This window comes from Zonotrichia leucophrys, chromosome 14 (genome assembly GCF_028769735.1).
Source record: "Zonotrichia leucophrys gambelii isolate GWCS_2022_RI chromosome 14, RI_Zleu_2.0, whole genome shotgun sequence".
Taxonomy (NCBI): domain Eukaryota; kingdom Metazoa; phylum Chordata; class Aves; order Passeriformes; family Passerellidae; genus Zonotrichia; species Zonotrichia leucophrys.
This window is the reverse complement of record NC_088184.1, coordinates 7,590,004-7,607,270: the sequence shown is the minus strand read 5'-3', so window position 1 is coordinate 7,607,270 and position 17,267 is coordinate 7,590,004. Positions and strand designations below refer to the sequence as shown.

The following is a 17,267-nucleotide window of genomic DNA, read 5'->3' as shown; positions in this document are numbered from 1 at the left end:
GTAGGAAAATAAAGAGACCAAAGCTCACTGTTATTCATGAGATGACCGAATCATTAATGGGATAAAGAGCCACAGAATTAGAGTAATCTAATTTTAATGGTTTTCCTATGGAATGGAGAGTAGGCTTTTAACTTGGTAAGTTGTTTTGAAGGACCAATTCTCTCCCATTAATGTTGATTTAAATTTTGTCACTTAATCTATTGTATTATTAGGCTTGTGGAATGCCACTAAATAAGTTCAGTTGCTCTTGGTTCTTACCTTAATCTCTCCACCTCTGCATCATCTACAAGAAAATCTCTTTTTTGTACCAGTCGATGAATCTTCTGAATCAGCTCATCCTCTCTCTGCTTCTCCATCTTTGTTTTTTCTTTTTCTGGTCAAAAGGAGAGAAGAGTGTGTTACTTTGGGCTCTGGGGAGCGTGAGGGGGTGGTGTGGGAGGGTGCAGATGTCTGAGGATCAGCTGCTGATTGAAGTCAATGGTTTTCCAGCCTGAGTCACCAAAGCCCAGCAAGCTGGGTCACTGCCTCTGCTCTCCTCTCTCGCTGCTCTGGGCTCTGATCAGCTTAATGGGCTGAGGCTCCGTGGGGTTTGCTCAGCCTGCTTTTAATTTGCAATGACTCTTCAAGACATTGCTTGGGAAATTTTTAAGAGCTTTGGCAAGAAAATAGTTCCAGATGCTTTGTTAAAATCCAATGTGCAAACTCCATCTGACCTCAGGGGAAAGGAGATCACACCAAAAGGAACTATTTCTCTGTATTTCTCTGTGTTTCAAGACAGTTTTGGCTGTTGAAAACAACACCTTTTTTTCTATTCTGACAAGGCAGGTGAGCTGCAAATCCACACCAACAGCATCAAATGTAAAATGTGGAAAAATAAATGCAAGTTTATTTCCCCTGTACTTCAAAAATCTGAGTAATTAATATATGTCCTTGTTAATTGGCCAGCCTGGAATGGCTAGGTTGTCTGTAAACAACAATTTTTGTGGCATGTAAGATGTGCCTGTTGCAAACTAAAAGTCATAAATGTTAGGGATTACAGAGCTGTCGTTTCAGGCTATAAAGCAAATGTATTTAAGACAGAACTCTTCAAACCTTGCAAGTGCAGCAGAGATGAGAAAGCCAGAGGCAAATCCAGGCTCATGTATTTCTCTGAGAAGCTGAAAATTTTGAACAGCTATGAAGATGCTTTGTATTAAATCAAGATTTTGGGCTTTGGGCAGCAGAACTGCCCAGTTCAGTACAGTGGGAGTGGGGGAGGCAGAGCGAGCTCTGCAGTCTGATCATCTGAGCTGTGTTGTGGCTGCTGATTAAGTTATAAGACACTTTAAATAGCCAAACTAATCAGACACTTGAAAACTATTGTTTTTAGTAGATTTAAGAAAAAAAATAGTGCTTAGAAGTGGCTGCTTTTTTCTGCTTTATCTGTTATGGCTAAGGAGCAAGGACTCCCCTCACTTCTGAAGATAGAAGATCCTTTCTACTTCCTCTCAATCTATCCCTTTCCTAAACTGAGATGTGCTCTCCCATTATATCCTTCAGGAAACTGTCTACTAAAAATGTTAGTATATGTGGCAAAATATTTCATATTCTATGTACTAAAAGACTGATTCCACATCTACTGAAACTGGCTAGACTGTGTCCACTGAAACCAAAGAGCAGCTCTCCATACAAACCTGTATTCTTACAGGAAAATGATGGTGGAGATCCTGTGAATGAATCCATTTCTGGAAAGCGTTTTTCCAGGTCAGGCACATGCTGTGTCAGCACAAAGTCACTGCCAGCAGCTGCTTTGTCTTTGTCAGGACCAAGCTCCTGTGACCCTGCCTGCAGACGCTGCTGCTGGAGCTGCACCTCTTGGACTCCTAAATGAGCTGAGATTTGTGAAGTTCTAAGGAGAAACTGCTCTCTGTGGGTCTCTGCTTGAGGCCTTGAGACTGGAAAATCACTTATAAAAGATAAAAAAAACCCAAACAGCAGGAACACCAAAAGAGTGAAAGCTGATTAACCCTATCTGTTAGCTCCAAGTACAGGAAAGCTGCAGATCAGGAAAGTGAGGCAAGGGGCAGCATTCACAGATATTTTCCAGGATTTGTAATCCTTTCCATTAGAACAAATAATGAACCAGCAGCGTTGTTGTTAAAAATTAAATGTGACCTCTACTAAGAAGTATAAGGAAAGAAAAAGTGAGAAATATTATTAATCTATTTCTGTTAGGTGCAAAATGTGGCAAAGTTTTCGCACAGCTAAAAGTGATGGTTTCAGAATAGATCTCTTTCCTATGTCACAAATGCCCCTCTCTCTCCTTTCTAAGGACAAAGTTGTCCTTCAAAGTTGCACAAAAAAATAAAAGGAGGAAAAATGAGGATAACCAAAGGATAGACAAAACTTGGACTTTATAGTTAAGCAGGAGCAGGTAAGCAAATTATTTCTGCAGGGTGCTGGAGGCTGGGCAGTAACATGTGGCGTATTGGCCTGCTGCAGTTGCTGAGTGTTTTGCAGGATCTATTTTTTCCTTGAATAGAGTGGGGCTGTTGTGGATCATCTGAAATGGGAAGGCTGTAGAGAAATGGAATTCCTCACTGATAGCAGTTGGAGTTCTGAGCCACAAACTGCAGAACTGCCCACAGCTCTGTCCCTCCTTCAAACACTGAATTTGCAGAGATTTATGGCAAAACAAAAAACAGAGTTTTGGGCCTTGCTTTTCATAGAAACCTGTTCTTCTTGATCCTAGAAGGTAAATTTAACTACAGGTGTGATAATGGATTGGTGTAGCAAGGAAAAAATCAATCACATTCACAGTGATGGTTATAAATCCTTCTCCTTTCCCTCTTTTATCTCTGGTATCTCAGCACTTGTCTTTTTTACCTGACAATCTCTGTGCCACTTGGTTCCCTTGAGATTGCCAGGGGAGTGCAAGAAATAAGGAATGTGCTCCTTGTTTGAGTGATGTCTGCAGGGTTGCTGCCATGGGAGCAGGGAAATACAGCATGAAAAGAAATTTAGAGACAGAGATTAGAGATGGGCAGGAAAATGGGAATTAAAAATGAGGACTGGAGGAGAAAGATATTGAAACTGCACCTTGTGGGGAGGAGGTTGTTGGGGCATGGGTGGGGATGGTGCCAGGAGCACATCAGGTGTTATCCTGACACTGGGGGGAGACAGCCATTACCTGGGATTGCTACCAAAGCCTGCAGCTCCTGCTTAAGGTTCATAATGTCTTTGCACAGCTGGATGTCATCCATCCTGCAGAAACAGAAAAAGCATGGTCAGACATGCAAACCCCACTCTGTGCTGATGGGATTGGCCAGGTCTGATCTGAGTACCTGGCCCTGGCCTTACCTGGGAGCTGCCAGCCTCAAAGGGATCCTGACACTCTTGGCTCACCAAGTTTCACAGAAAGCAAAGGGTATTTAATACTAAATGCCCATTGAGCCCTTTGTTACTTGTCTTACTACTAATTTGTGTGTAGGTTCATACCTGTCACTGTGGATAATTTCAAATTTTACTTTCTTGAGCACCAAAAAACATTCTGTATCCATAATGGTCCTGGGAAAAGACAGGTGAGCTTTATTGCACTTACTGCAGCAAGAGTTTTCACCAGGGAAAGAGCAAGAACAGCAGAGAGCCTGGGAAGGGGCAGCAGAGGGTGACAGATTATTTGGCACAGCCAGGGCAAGGTTCATATTCTACCAGCAGCTTTCCTTGTGACCCTACTAATAATTCAGCTCTAACAACAGAGATCTGGAAACTGACATAATTTGGCATTTATCTGAGGTTCTGTGCCTTGGGTGAATGTCCTCCATGGTTATTGTTAAATGCTTCAAATCCTTGATATGCTCAGAAAGCCCATTAATATTAAGACACAGCAGACAGCTTTAAAAAGAAAAATAACATTAGCAGAAACTGCACCTTCAGCTCTCATTGAAACTGCTGCTTCTCCTGAGAGCTGCCACTGAATCACTGCCCTGGAAGGCAGCAGCATCAGCATCATCCTCCTGGCACAGGTTTTATCCCAGTGCCACAGGGGCAGCCAGGGCTCAGGTGTTGGCTCCAAGGGCACATCTGGGGCTTTCATTTGGAGATCACCCCCTGAAGAGCACAAACCCAGCCTGTGTGATTAATTGTACATTCTCAGCTTGGATCTCACCAACACCCTCCCTGCCCACGGATCTCTGGGCTCTGTTTTGCACAATCCTGTGCCTGAGGAGGGGATTTGCTGCTGCCTGGGCCCCTGGAGCAGCTGAAGTGCCATCAGAGCAGGGCTGGCACTGTGTGTGTGTGTGAGAGAGCCCCCAAAGGACAATGCAGCCAAATCATTGAATTAAGTGAGGAGTGGGAAAAGTAGGTGTTTCTGGCACAAATAAGACTTTAATCACACCCCAGGAGCTTTTATTCTCCATGCTGCCTCTGCCAGGATTGCAGGTCTCTGCAGGGAGCTGTCCTTCAGCTGCTTTGCTCTTGTTAGTAAAACATGTTGATCCCTGTTATTTGCTGCTTGGGTTAACTCCATCTTGCCTGTTCTGCTACTTTCCCTGTGCTATGACAGCTATTCCTGCTGCCTTTTCACCCTCTCCTCCCAAAATACAACCATGAAATACCTCTCCTAATAATCTTTATTGCTGACCTCTTTTCCTTCTTTGTGTACCCCTGTCACTTCCACTGGGAACTGCTCTTCCACTGCCCATCTGTCTTGTAAGACTTGGTTTTGTTGGGAAGAGCAGCATGTTTGCCTCAGGACTGGAGCAAGGTCCTTTGCTCTGTGTGTTTAGGACACTTGAAGGCAGAGATGCTTTTACTGATGAATATTCTGACTTAGGTTCCCCATATTATTCACTCTCATCCCAAGCAAAGCCTGCTTTACTCTTGAGATCCATCACACTAAATGGTGCTGGAATTACTTTTATCAATTAATCTTAAACTGTCCTCCCAGGAGAGTGAGAATTCAAAATGTGCTGGGATATGAGCAAGGCTCACAGCTCTTTATCTATTCAGTGCTCAAGCACTTTGGGTGGCATGTTGGTACATCTGACTAAGATGACCATGCCTAGCAAAGATGACATTTTCTTGGCAAGAAATGTTCAATATTGAACTGCTGTAATCAAATTATATCAGGCCACACTCTCAACTAGTAAAGAGAACAGTGAGTTTCTACAAAAGAGATCTCTGTGATAGACAGAGAGGATTTTTTTCCAATTCAAAAGATTTGGCTTCATTCTGAGAAGCTCTGAAATACACTAATTAAATACTTTATTATATCACTTTGGCTCCCTGCCCTCACTTAGAAACTCCAAAAAGCTAATGGCACTGCTCTTCTCTGAGGATTTTCAGGAATTTAAAATACCACCAGCAGTATTTTCCAATTGAGCAAGATCATTCATGTTCAGCACTCCCTACAGTCCCTAACTTGTGGCTAAGGTACTGGCCACATGGTGCAACTTCAGTTGCACTTTCTCCCCATTATTTTGGCTGGTTTTCAGTCTGACTACAGAGCATGTAGCTGGTACTCCACGTATATTCTCAGCATGTCTTTCTCCTGAGACCTAAACATTGTAAACTTTTGTTTGCCTTGTAACACACAGCAGAGAAGTAAATCCGTGGCCAAAGCACTTTAGGTCTGTAACAGCTCTGTGACCACATGAATTCCAAAAAGGCAGATGACCTCTCCCGAGTCCCAGTTCTGCAGGCTGGTGCATTGTGCTGATGGGCAAAACCTGAACCTACCATCTGCACCAATCCCCTCAAGCACATGGAACATCTTTCTTCCCATCTGTGTCCAACAGCCTTTGTGCTTCATCCACTCCACAGTGCTGATTAGCAAAAAGTAATAAAAAAAGAGGTTACATGATGAAAGAGAGGGCTGAAGGACATATGAGACCATGCCAAACTTCATCCATCTGATTTAATGAAAGCAGGATCTATGGTTCCTTGTAACGATAAACCATATCCCACATCTGCCAGAAAATAATACTGAATGTGAATGGTCAGCAGGGTTTGACTGAGAGCATCTTGGTATTACTGTCAGACCTCTTTAGGAAGTAAACAGTGCTTTTGGAAATGTTAAGGAATGCAGCAATCGGCAGGGTAGAGAAGAAAATATTCTTTGGGTCCCTTAACCTACAGAAGTTCTTTCTCTTCTCTGGAAGAGTTGGTACATTCTCTTCAGTCCCTGTGAAGACACTTTTCACATTGTACAAAAACCACCAGTGAAGCAAACAGCAGTTACATATGGCAGTTTCTCCTCCAGAGCTGAGCTTTAAATGTCTGCCCAGGAACCCTAAACACATGAGTTATGAGAATGATAAAACATTTCTCTGGTTAGGAGCCCAGACCCATTCCTGGAGTAATTGCAACAGTATTGAACTAGGGATGGATTCTCAGTGTGCTTTGTGGATTCCTGACACGCTGCCTGCACTTCTGCTCTTCCCTTTCTTGATGGCTCATTGCAGAACCCCCTCTGCATGCTTGGAGACAGCACACAAGCACATATTAGTCTTTTCTCTCAGGGTATTTCAGGCTATATCATCACAACCTACAAGCAGATTCTCTGTTTGCCAGAAAGAAACAACAAAAAAACCAAACCTCATAATGAAGAAACAGCGGGAGCAGAAGATTTTCTAAACATGGCACCAAATGACAGGAAAATAAGTGGGTTGGGGAGCCTGCAGAGCCCTGGCACAGTGACTCAGCCCCATGACATGTTTCTGTGTCCAGCCAGCAGGGGAGAGTGCCCTGGGCACTGCCACTGCCATGCTGCAGGGAGGTGACAATGAGTCACCTCTGCTGGCACCATCGGCACCAGGGCAGCAGGGCAAGAGAGCCCTCCCTTCCAGCTGGGCCTGGCAAGCCCCTGGGGCTCTGCAAGAAAATGGGAGGCAGGACTTTCAAAAAAGAGATATTCTGTACCAGACACAAAAGAATTGTTTTGTTTTGTTTCAGTAGAAATTATTCTTCAGCAGCTGAATTTTTCTATCTTCTTCTCAGCCAAGGAAGAAATCTGAATTCCCCAGTGTACGACCTAGGTGCCATCTAGAGACATTCATACGAATAAAGGAAAAATTATAGTGGAAGCTCAGAGAAAAATCACTTAACACCCCCCTTAATGGTCAGCCAAAAAAAAGACATGGCCAACAAGACTGACAAATACTTCATACTTGAGTGTAAGAACTATTAGTAACACCAACATAAGCATCAAATATCATTTCCATTGATTTCAGGATGAGCAGAGCAGTTCAGTGTGTCTGGAGAGCTTCTGCCTTTGCTGAATGACTTTCAAAGCTAGAAATAGATCTGTGCTCCCTCCAGCATGTCTGTAAGAGGAGGTCTGAGATTTCCTTTGTTTTCTGTTATTGGATTAAAGTGCTTGAAGTTAAAAATGGAATGTAGACCAGGTTTGCTGGTTTCCTTCCCTCCTTCCAGGAGGGTTTGCAGGCACTAAGATTATTTTTAGTTCTGTTTTAATACATTCCTGCCCCAGGAGTAAAATGCTTGTAATTGTTGGAGTTTCTGAAGATTTGATAGTGCCAGTCCAGGAGCTGGCCAGAGAATCAGGTGTCATGCTAAGTCACAGCTGACATGATTATGTAACCAAAGGTCTCCATGCAGGGATAAAAAGTCATCTCCTTGGTGGTGAGCAGGCTGAAACCAGCCAAGAACCATCAGCAGTGATGGAGAAATTTGGGGGATTGAAGGAAAGAGATGTGTAGAAATAAAGAGAATTGCTTTAGGGATGGGGATGATGTCAAGCTGCAGACTGGAGGGCCTTGAGGGGAGGCTGCCCTTGGGTACTGCAGGTGCTCATGGCTCTGCCAGAGCTGTGGGGGATCTGCAATGGTGGAAGTGTCCTTGGGACTACCAGAGCACTATAAATGTACAGAATCACTGAACTCTTAGAGGCTGGAAAATGCCTCTAAGACAATGGAGTTCAGCAGTTACCTCAGCATGGCACCACATCCCCAGGTGCCACATGCAGATGCCTTTTGAACAATTCCAGGGATGGTGACTCCCCCACTGCCCTGGGCAGCCTGTTCCAATGCCTGATCACCCTTTCAGTCAAAACATTTTTCCTTATATCCAATCTAATCCTTCCCTATGCAATTTGAGTCCATTTCCTCCTGCCTTGTTGCTTGTTACGTGGGAGAAGAGACCAACCTCCACCTGATGCTACATTTGACTCCTTTTTGTCCCTGTCAGCTTGGCTTAGTTCCTTAAATCTGCTAATTATAAATCTGTGAGATCACAGGCAACATTTAATGAATCCAGAACAGGTTGTTTGAGTCATTTTGGTGTGTGTTTGTCACTGATATTGAGCTCAGCACCTGGTGCTGCTGGTGCTGCAGGACACAGAGCTGGCAGTGAAGGGAACAGATTGCTGGCCAGCCTTGGCAGGGCAGCTCCCAATCCACAGCTCCTGCTCTGCCAAAGGAAATGGGTCTGACTCTCACAGCTCCTGGTTTGAGCTCTACTAAAGGAAATGGGTCTGACTTTCCTTGCTGGAAGTGCTCTCTGCTGGAGGAACACTGCACAGAAGCTGCTGAACCACAGCTTGTATGTACTGAATAACACAGTAATGTAATTCAGCTATTGTTTCAGAGAATTGAAGATGGCATTTGAAATTCCCAGTCCCAGAAGGGTCATATTTAAGGTATATTTCACATAAATTCAGAACAGTGTCTAGAGGGAATGTCTGTTTTTCATTTTCACTGGGGCATTGCTCAGTTCTCTTGAGCTTGGCCATCTCCTGTGCCAGTTACAAAGTTCTGCCATGGATCAATAGTAACAAGAGGAATTTTCCTGAAATTGCCCCACTGTGGAGGGGAATATTTCTCTGTGTGGCTAAAATTGACTAAGTTAATTTGTCTAAAAACGTATAGACAGTAGAGAAGTCAGATTTCAATTCACAAGTATCAGCCCTTTGCAGCAGCATACAGAAGATTCTATACAAAAAAATAGAGCCTGGTTCATTTGACCTGCTCTGGTAGTTCTATTTTTGGATATTAGGCACAGGAAGGAGGAAACTCTAGGTCTGGCTGTGCATTGTCATTGTCTCCAGCAGAATCAATGATACATTTCCTTCTTCATTTGCCTTCATGTTTGACCTTTTCTTATTTTTAAAACCAGAAAAGCAACTATTTGTTATCCCAGCTGAAAATAATATAAAGGTTTCTGGTATAAAATTAAACACTCACAGTCCCTTCCAGGGCTTTTCAATTCACTGGTTACTCTCCTATTTATAGCAGCAGACCAGTGACAAGGACCAGTGAAATACCACAGGGCAAGGGGCATTTTACTGCAGAACATCCTGGCCTGGAGGAAGCTCAGCTGCCCAAAAGGGGGGCCAGGCTCTGTGAGTGCCTGATGGGCTGGGGGGTCCCAGGGGACAACCCCTGCCCCTTCCACTCCTGCAAACCACAGCACAGGTAGAGCTGGGAAGTGAAGAACAATTTGGGATAAAAGGTTACATCTGGAAATACAGTGCTAAATTTCTGCATGACAAGGTCGAAGATCAAAGCTGCTGCTTCTTCTATTACCAACATTTTGTGACAACCACAACACATATTCAATGTAGAAAATGCTGTTTAAAGAAAGTTCTCTATTAAAGAACTGTTTTTCTAGCTATTCAACAGAGACAATAATGAAAATCTTTTCTAAGACAAAAGCATTTCAACTACCAAGTTTACAATTAATTAAATACTTTCCGAATGATAAGTTTATCATTATGCACCACTAAAAAATTGCTTTTCCTTTCAGAGTATTTTAATGCACCATTTTTACAACCTCACATTGAAAGTATAATGTTGTGTTTTCCTCTGGGGTTGATGGCTTGCTGTCAAACAGGGCAAAGGAGATGGGGCTGCAGAGATCCAACTGAACTAAGGCATTTTCCTTCCTCTGGCAGAGCTATCTCTGCACTTTAGCTTAAAGTGCACAGTGCAGAACTTTGCAATTCTGTCCTGAACTCTTGTTCTTGAGGGTTCCAGGCATGTGAGGAGCTGGGAGGCTTGGCAGAGCTGGACCTCAGCAGGCACAGTGACATCCCTGGGGCTCCCACACCCTTGGCAGTGCCCTGGAAATGCTGTTCCTAATCCCAGAGACCTCGAGCTTTGACCATCTGACATTACAAAAGCACCTTGTGCCATTTCATAGCTTGCAGTTCCCTGGTTATTTCCTCAAGGGCTCTGGTTGTTTCCAGTGTGCTTGGGAGGCAAAGCTCAGTGTGACACAGCCACAACCTCCCCCTGTCATGCAGGAGAGCCTGGGCCACACCAGGCTGCACCAGTACCTTACAGCTGGGCTGGGTGTTTCTCCTCCTGGTGCCTTATCTCCTGAAGCTGACAACCTGACATTTCTATTTATTGAATAATATGTATCATCACACAGCTGCCTCCTCCTCTACAGCCTCCCCAAGTCCATCCTATGTTCTGAGAGCAAGATACAATCAGGAAGAAAAAAAAAAAAAGGTAGGAAATCACAATAAGTGAAGCTGTATTGTTAAGATTTCAGAACTGTGAAGGAGAGAAGATTTATTGCTCCTTTCCATGAAAAGACAGATCTTATCAGAAAACACTGACAACAACAGCTCTATTCCTGAGCAAAAACCTGGTTTTGCTGGTGTTACTTATTTACACTGCAGTAACAGCAAGGTGCAAAACTCAGAGAAAAGTACCAGGTATGAACACAGAAGTAAACAATCCTAAGGGAATTCCTGCTTAGCCTGAGATGACAGAAAACAGATAACATCCAGTACAAAGGAAAAAAGGAAAAGCAAAAGAATCAAAAGTACCCAAGAAAGCAAAAGTCAGAATGCCTGCTTAGCAATAATATAAGCAGTGAGTTAGCACTGCTCCTCACACTTCTGCCAGCCTGTTTCATCTCCTTCCTCTCACTGTCCCTTCCCAGGGTGATGCTCAGTGTGGGGCTCTGTTGCCACACAAGGCATGAAGCCACCGAGAAATCAGAGTTGATGTCACATTAGTGAGACACTTTTAGGAGTGTTAAAGTATTTAGTTCAGAAAAGAATTAAAATTTGAAATGAACTTGGTTCATACAGAGACAGCAATTACTGCTGCCTTTTCTCACCTGAGAATGGAACCCCCCATGAACACATTTTTCTGTTACTTTGCAGCATTGCTTTCTGAGCTCAGCCAGTTATAAGACTGTTTGTTTCGTATTCCCACTTTGTGTCTACTAGATTTACTGCACTCATTTTAAATTAAAACATGGGATTTCTCAGTTGGTTTATTTAAGGTTGCCATCACCAAGGGAATTAAGCTCTCACTTCAGCAGTTCTTGTGTACTTTGGGGTTGTTTCCCTTTGCAGGGGTTGCATTAAGGCAGGCAATCAGCAGAGAGGCCTTTCTGTATTTAAAGTACCTGTATATTTAAATAATATACCTGTATAAATAATATACCTGTATATATCTGTTAAATAATATACCTGTATATTTAAATAATATACCTGTATAAAATAATTCTGTATTTAAAATAAAATGTGCTGTGCATACTGAACTGACACAAAGGTGAGACTTCATCTGACCTCTGTGGATGTCCTGTTGTTATTCAAAGGAACACAGAGTTTACATTTTCCCCATGAATTTGCCCTAAGTTTGAGATTCTACCATTCTACCCAATACCCTCCAGAATGATCATTACTGACTGTCCCACCTCAGCTGCTTCCAGCAATGGATACATCAATACCACAGCAGGACAACTGAGATTCATGGAGTTTGCAAACCAAGAGAAGGATAAAGGTTATAAAGGCAAGTAAAGAAAAAGTAAGCCTGATTTGAAGCAAGAAAAAAATACCAAACTGGGGATAAACGATGTACTCTGGACAGCTAATGAAGGAACAGCAAAGTCAAGTTGCAGCAAACTTTTCTACACAAAAGGTCTGGGATTTCAAGTAAACAAACATAATAGTGTAAAATGGTCCAAAATCCTGACTAGAACTATGCAGAATTTGGATGATGTAGATGTTATGAGTACTCTGGAGAAAAGGCAGTCATCTACTAATGTGTACTGAGAGTGTACAAAGGCAATGACCAACTTTAGTTCTGAGCCAGTGTGGAGGTGAATTTGGCCTCTTCACAGTATTAGTTTAGAGATGTTATAATCACACAGACATTAAGCAAATACACAACTGCATTTATAGCATTTTTACACATTTAAAAAAAAAAAGTTTAACAAATAAAATGTTTTCAGTAATTGCCTAAAGCAATCTAATAGGGCTTTATGTTTAATATCTTCTATTCCCTACACATTAAAAAACTGCCATTCAGTAGCACCTACATGGCAGAAATAACCATCCCAAGACAGCTATCACAGGTGGAAGCAACTTGCACAGTTTTAGTTCAAGGTCATCCAATAAAGCTGGCTTCAGGCTTTGCTTTCCATCTGGAAAGCCAGCAGTGGCAGGCACAGGCAGATCTCCCACAGGCTGTGTTTCATGAGGACAGTGGAGGCTGTTTTATAAGAATTGCATCTCTTTCCAGAGGAATTGCTGGTGAGATGATCTCACCTTTGCTAATAATATTTACTGGGTCCAAACATGTTAATGTGCTTTAAAATGCATGAATTTTGCACTACAAATTATTTTGAAGTTCAGTAGAGGTTTGGGGGTTTTCTGCCTGTCCCTGTCAGCTAAACTGAGCTAACACATGCATCATCCATTTTTACAACCATGTCTTTCAGCACAGCAGATTTCCATGCCCCCAGCAGTCCTAAACTGCTTCTGAAGCCAAACACATCCACAGCAGCAACACATTAAATGTGTGACACACAGGATGCTGCCCCAGCAGCTCCCTCAGCTCCTGGGTCTGTCATCTCACCAGGAAAGAAGAAAATAAAGGAAGTGGGACAGGAGCACTGGAAAGGAAGAGAGAGTGTGCATGTTCTGACGTGGTGTGTTTGCTTTCCTCAACAGCACAGACAGATTGAACATTCACAGCTTGACCCAAAACTCTTTTTATCCAGAATGTTTTCAGGAAGGAGCTGAGAGAAGCCTGAGAAGTGAAGGAGGGGGATGCTGGCAGGCTGTAAACTGATGCTTGTCTGTACATATTGTCTCCTTCAGATCTATATACGCTGAGCTCTCAGCTATTCCAAAAACAAACCAGGAAGAGCTGGAGATAGCATCTGATGGCTTCAAGGTATATTTTCATTTCCTGGGCTGGCTGGAGACAGTCACAACAGCTCCTGGCATAATTTTATGAAATTTGATAGTATCAGTATCATTGAAGGAGAGATGCTACAAACAGCCACAATTCCTACATAACCTGGCCATATCCTGAGGAGGTGCATCCTGGGCACCAAGCAAGGCAGGGTCCTGAGACAAAAATAGCATTTGATAATGTAATTACAGACCAAAGCACAGTGCATCTGCTCCGCTGTGACTGAGGTTGCCTGAGCTAAAATATGATTGTACAATATAAATTGTGGCATTACCTAATTGAGGAAGGCTTGATTTTATAATCTGAAAATTGTCTCCTTGTAAACTTCAGGTAATTCTTCATAGCAAGCAGGTATTCAGCTAGAAGTGATCTGGATTTCCTGGGTATGAAGAGCACAGCTGCTTTCAGCTGCCCTCCTTTTGTTTTCAATGAGGAAACAAAAATAAGGAGCAAAGCAAAGGACACATTTACAAAGGTTAATACCTGACTTGCAATTGGCACAAGGGTTTGGGAAACATCATGACCTGTTAATCCATTGCTTCAGCTCATTTTGCTTTCTTTGTTTCTTTTTATTGATAAAAAGAAAAGGATTATCAGAAAACTGGCCTCTTATAAAGTATACACTACAGGATGAACTATTTCACTGTAGTATATAGCAAATAGGTAAGAGTTCATCTGCTTTCCTTGCTTTTCAAATCAAAAAATTTCTGGGCTCAGGCTAAGAATAAGCTGTCACATATTTAATTTTATTGAATTTCATGCAGGAGAATTTAAAAAGCTGTGTTTTGCAATAAAAATTATTACATTTTGAAAAACAGAGATGTCAGTTAGAGTTTCTGTCGTGTATATTTTTGCTTCACTTCAGAGTTCCAGAAAGTCACACTGTTTAAATGTATCTTTGTGTGACAACACTTCATCTTTAAATGCTTTAGTTTTAATTACTGAAATGAGGGTTACATTATGTTTAGTGCACCAATAAGGAACTTCCACTTCTCTCTGCAAGGCAGAGGAAAGAGAGTGTACAAAGACTGCAAAGTAGCACAAAAGAGTGGAAAATCACATGTATTGAAACTGTACAGATATTTATGGTCTTCACTTAAAATTGTTAGCTGTTTCATTTTTAAACAGGGTAAAACCTGTTCCCACTGCTCTCACAGATGGTTTTTTCTCTATTTTGGTGAAGTTTTTTTTTTTTTTAATACAGTGATAGGCAGGCTACAGAAATATCTGTGCTTGTCTGAGAGTGAATCCTTGGTCTGTCACTAAAAACCAGGATGTGCTGCTCTGTGGGACTGGGGACAGCATTTGTGGGCCTGGCATGGAGAGGCAGTGAAACTGCAGCAAGTTCATAAATGTATCTTCTGAATTTTAAAGTAATTGTGATGGGTACTAGTACATGTCCAGTCTGTGGGTCCCCTCCAAGCCAAGCTGCTCTGTGATTCCATGAACAGCCAAGGACTCCTCCTGCAGAGTTTGGGTTGTGTGAAGAGACAGGTGCTGTACAAAGCACAGCTGAGGAACTGCCAGAAACAGCCTCACCTTCCTGATGGCCTCACACAGGAACAGCTTTCCCTTGGTCACACACAGAAGTGTGAAATATGCAACCCAACTCCATGTCCATGAGCATCCAGAGCCTGCTGGGTTCTTTATCAGTTGGGTTGGTTGGGGGTTTTTAATGGCTGATAAACTAACCTGGAGCAGTTCTCTGCCTAATGTCCTTATTTCATGGCCACATTTGCATCTTCTTCAAGGAAAATAGCAAATTCCATTAGCAGCCTTAGAGCCTCTTCCCTCCATGGTTAAACCTGACAGAGGAAGAGCTTGCTGTGGTTTCCACCAGCAGCAGGCCCAGCTTGCAGCGTGTTGTTGTCTTATTCTTGGGTGAGTATTTCAAACACAGGGTGGGGTATTTTTTAGCAGTGTTTTCTTGTCTTATTCTTGAGTATTTCAAACACAGGTTGGGGTATTTTTTAGCAGTGTTTTGTTGTCTTATTCTTGAGTGAGTATTTTTAAATGCAGGGAAGAGCTGTGGCACCTGCTGGCGTGTGCAAGCAGAGCTGACAGGCTGTGTGTGCTGTGACCCTGAGGGCTGGGGACACTGAGCACAGCTTTAGAGCCCTGCTTTCTTTGCACAGCTACAGTCTACTCTTCCTGCTTTAGGATCTGGCTGCATGTGAATAAAAAGATCAGACAGACAGCGAGAAGAAAGAACCATTATTTTAAAAAAATGTAGCTGGAAATGTGAGCTGTGCCTGGATGTGCAAGTGCTACAGAATCCTTTCACTGTGTTCATGCTTTCATAAGAACTATTAAAAAAATACCAATTTAACCCAAGAGAATTTCTATTCTGTTGCTAACAGCATGAAAGGCAAAGAAGGGAATACAAACATACCGCACAGTTTCCCTAATGCTAAGTGTGTGTTTTATCCTTTTGCTCTAATTAAAGGAAAGGCTAAAGCAGATGCAAAAGCTAAAGAGCTGTGGCTCTCATTAAAGCTGCCCTGGCACTCTGTGCTCTGAGTGTAGGTGTAGAGCTGCTCGTTAGCAGTGTTCAAAGCTGAGCCTGCCTAAACCTGGCTGAGGAGGCTCAGCTGCATTTGGTTGGTTGGACAGGTCATTCCCAGGGGAATCCAGTCCTGTCAGAAGAAATCAGTTACTAAAATTCATGACCTACATACAGACTTCTGGTCTTTGGATGTTGGCAATTCATTGCTTCAGAAATCAAATGAAAAAAAGAATACGGCTACATATAAAGTCTTCCACAATATGTCTATGAATTAGTTTATGTAATTTGCTTAGTGAAACAGATACAAAACTTGGACCACTGAGGTAACCATGACATGTGCTGTTAATCTCAGCAACAGGTCATTAAAACACATTTGTCATTGAAGACAAATGTAGCCAAGCCCTTCTGTCAGTGCAAACCCCCAGCATGAGAGGCAGTAAAGAGCAGGTGCTGCTGTATTATTTGGGTATCACTAGCTTGGGTACCACTGCTTCTCTCTGGCCATTCCATTCAGTGGCGTTCACAAACTGAATTTAACTGCCTCAAGGATTAATGAGCAGTGTCAGAACACTTTGCCACACTGCAGGGAGCAGCTGGGCTGGAAGCTGTGTGAATATCCCTGGAAAAGTGGTCATTAGGTCTGTGCAGCTGAAGGAATGAAAGGGTCTGTGGCTCTCCATGGCTCAGAAAAGACAGAAACTGGGGTCCCCTCTGTCCCCTGCCTGCTGTGCCAGGACCTTGGGCCAACCTCCTGCAGGCTGGAGCTCAGAGGAGCTTCCCTGCCTGTGCCAGGGAGAGGCTGGCAGTGCTCTGGGCAGCTCCAGGCAGGGTGAGAGGGTGGGATCTGGCCCAGGAGAAGAGCAGCTGCACAGTGTGAACACCAGCTCTGTTCCCTTTTCAATAAGCAAGCTCTCCTGTGTTAAATCCCTTACTCAAACACCTGCCAGGCAATACAGAGCAAAGAGTGTGAGCATGGGGGAAATGAAAAGAGCAGACTGGATACCAGAACAAACAGAACAATTGCTCTCATTCACTGGGGCAGTTTATTTCAGTGCTTTGTTTGATATAGAAAATGTCAAGAGAAGTGCAGGGTTCAATGATGAGGCTTCTTCCAGATTAAATTTATGTACAAACCAATAACCAAGTAGTGATTTGACTACCAGGAGCAGGAGTGACAAAACCTTTCCTGTTCACTTTATTTGTACCACAAAGGCATTACTAAAGGTCAGTGCCACTATAACCAGTCCTTACTCCAAAGGTGTCTAAGCAGTGATTCTGGCAGAAGTCTCTGGGATAACACTCAAAGATGTGCTGTTTGCAGAGGGGTGAGGCTTCCAGCTTCTGGCAATGCAATCAGGGCACTAAAATTAACCTCCAGTGTAAGAGTCAAAGTACCAGCCCCCTGTACTTGAACATAAGCGGAAAGCCAGTGAGTTTTTTCAGGCTACTGAAGCTTCATTAATGCCAAGGGTCTGAGCTCAGCAGGTTTTAGAGCTACTGAAGTTCTTGGCCTGTCAGCAAAGGCATTTGTTTCTGACCTCAGATACTCACAGACTGAGGATACTTCAAAATAATACATTTCTAAATTTGATGAC

The 17,267-nt window shown here is 42.9% G+C and overlaps 1 protein-coding gene across 3 annotated transcripts in view; it reads right to left on the bottom strand.

The window, feature by feature from the left end:
• BMERB1 (bMERB domain containing 1) overlaps window positions 1-17,267 on the bottom strand; it is a 59,571-nt gene that overhangs the window by 5,550 nt on the left and 36,754 nt on the right. For all 3 annotated transcript variants that reach the window (XM_064725738.1, XM_064725735.1, XM_064725736.1), the window contains exons 3-4: window positions 3,170-3,243; window positions 259-373 (exon numbers count right to left, since the gene is read on the bottom strand). In XM_064725738.1, the coding sequence (XP_064581808.1) occupies window positions 259-373; window positions 3,170-3,243 (189 nt within the window). The remainder of the gene's footprint in view (window positions 1-258; window positions 374-3,169; window positions 3,244-17,267) is intronic.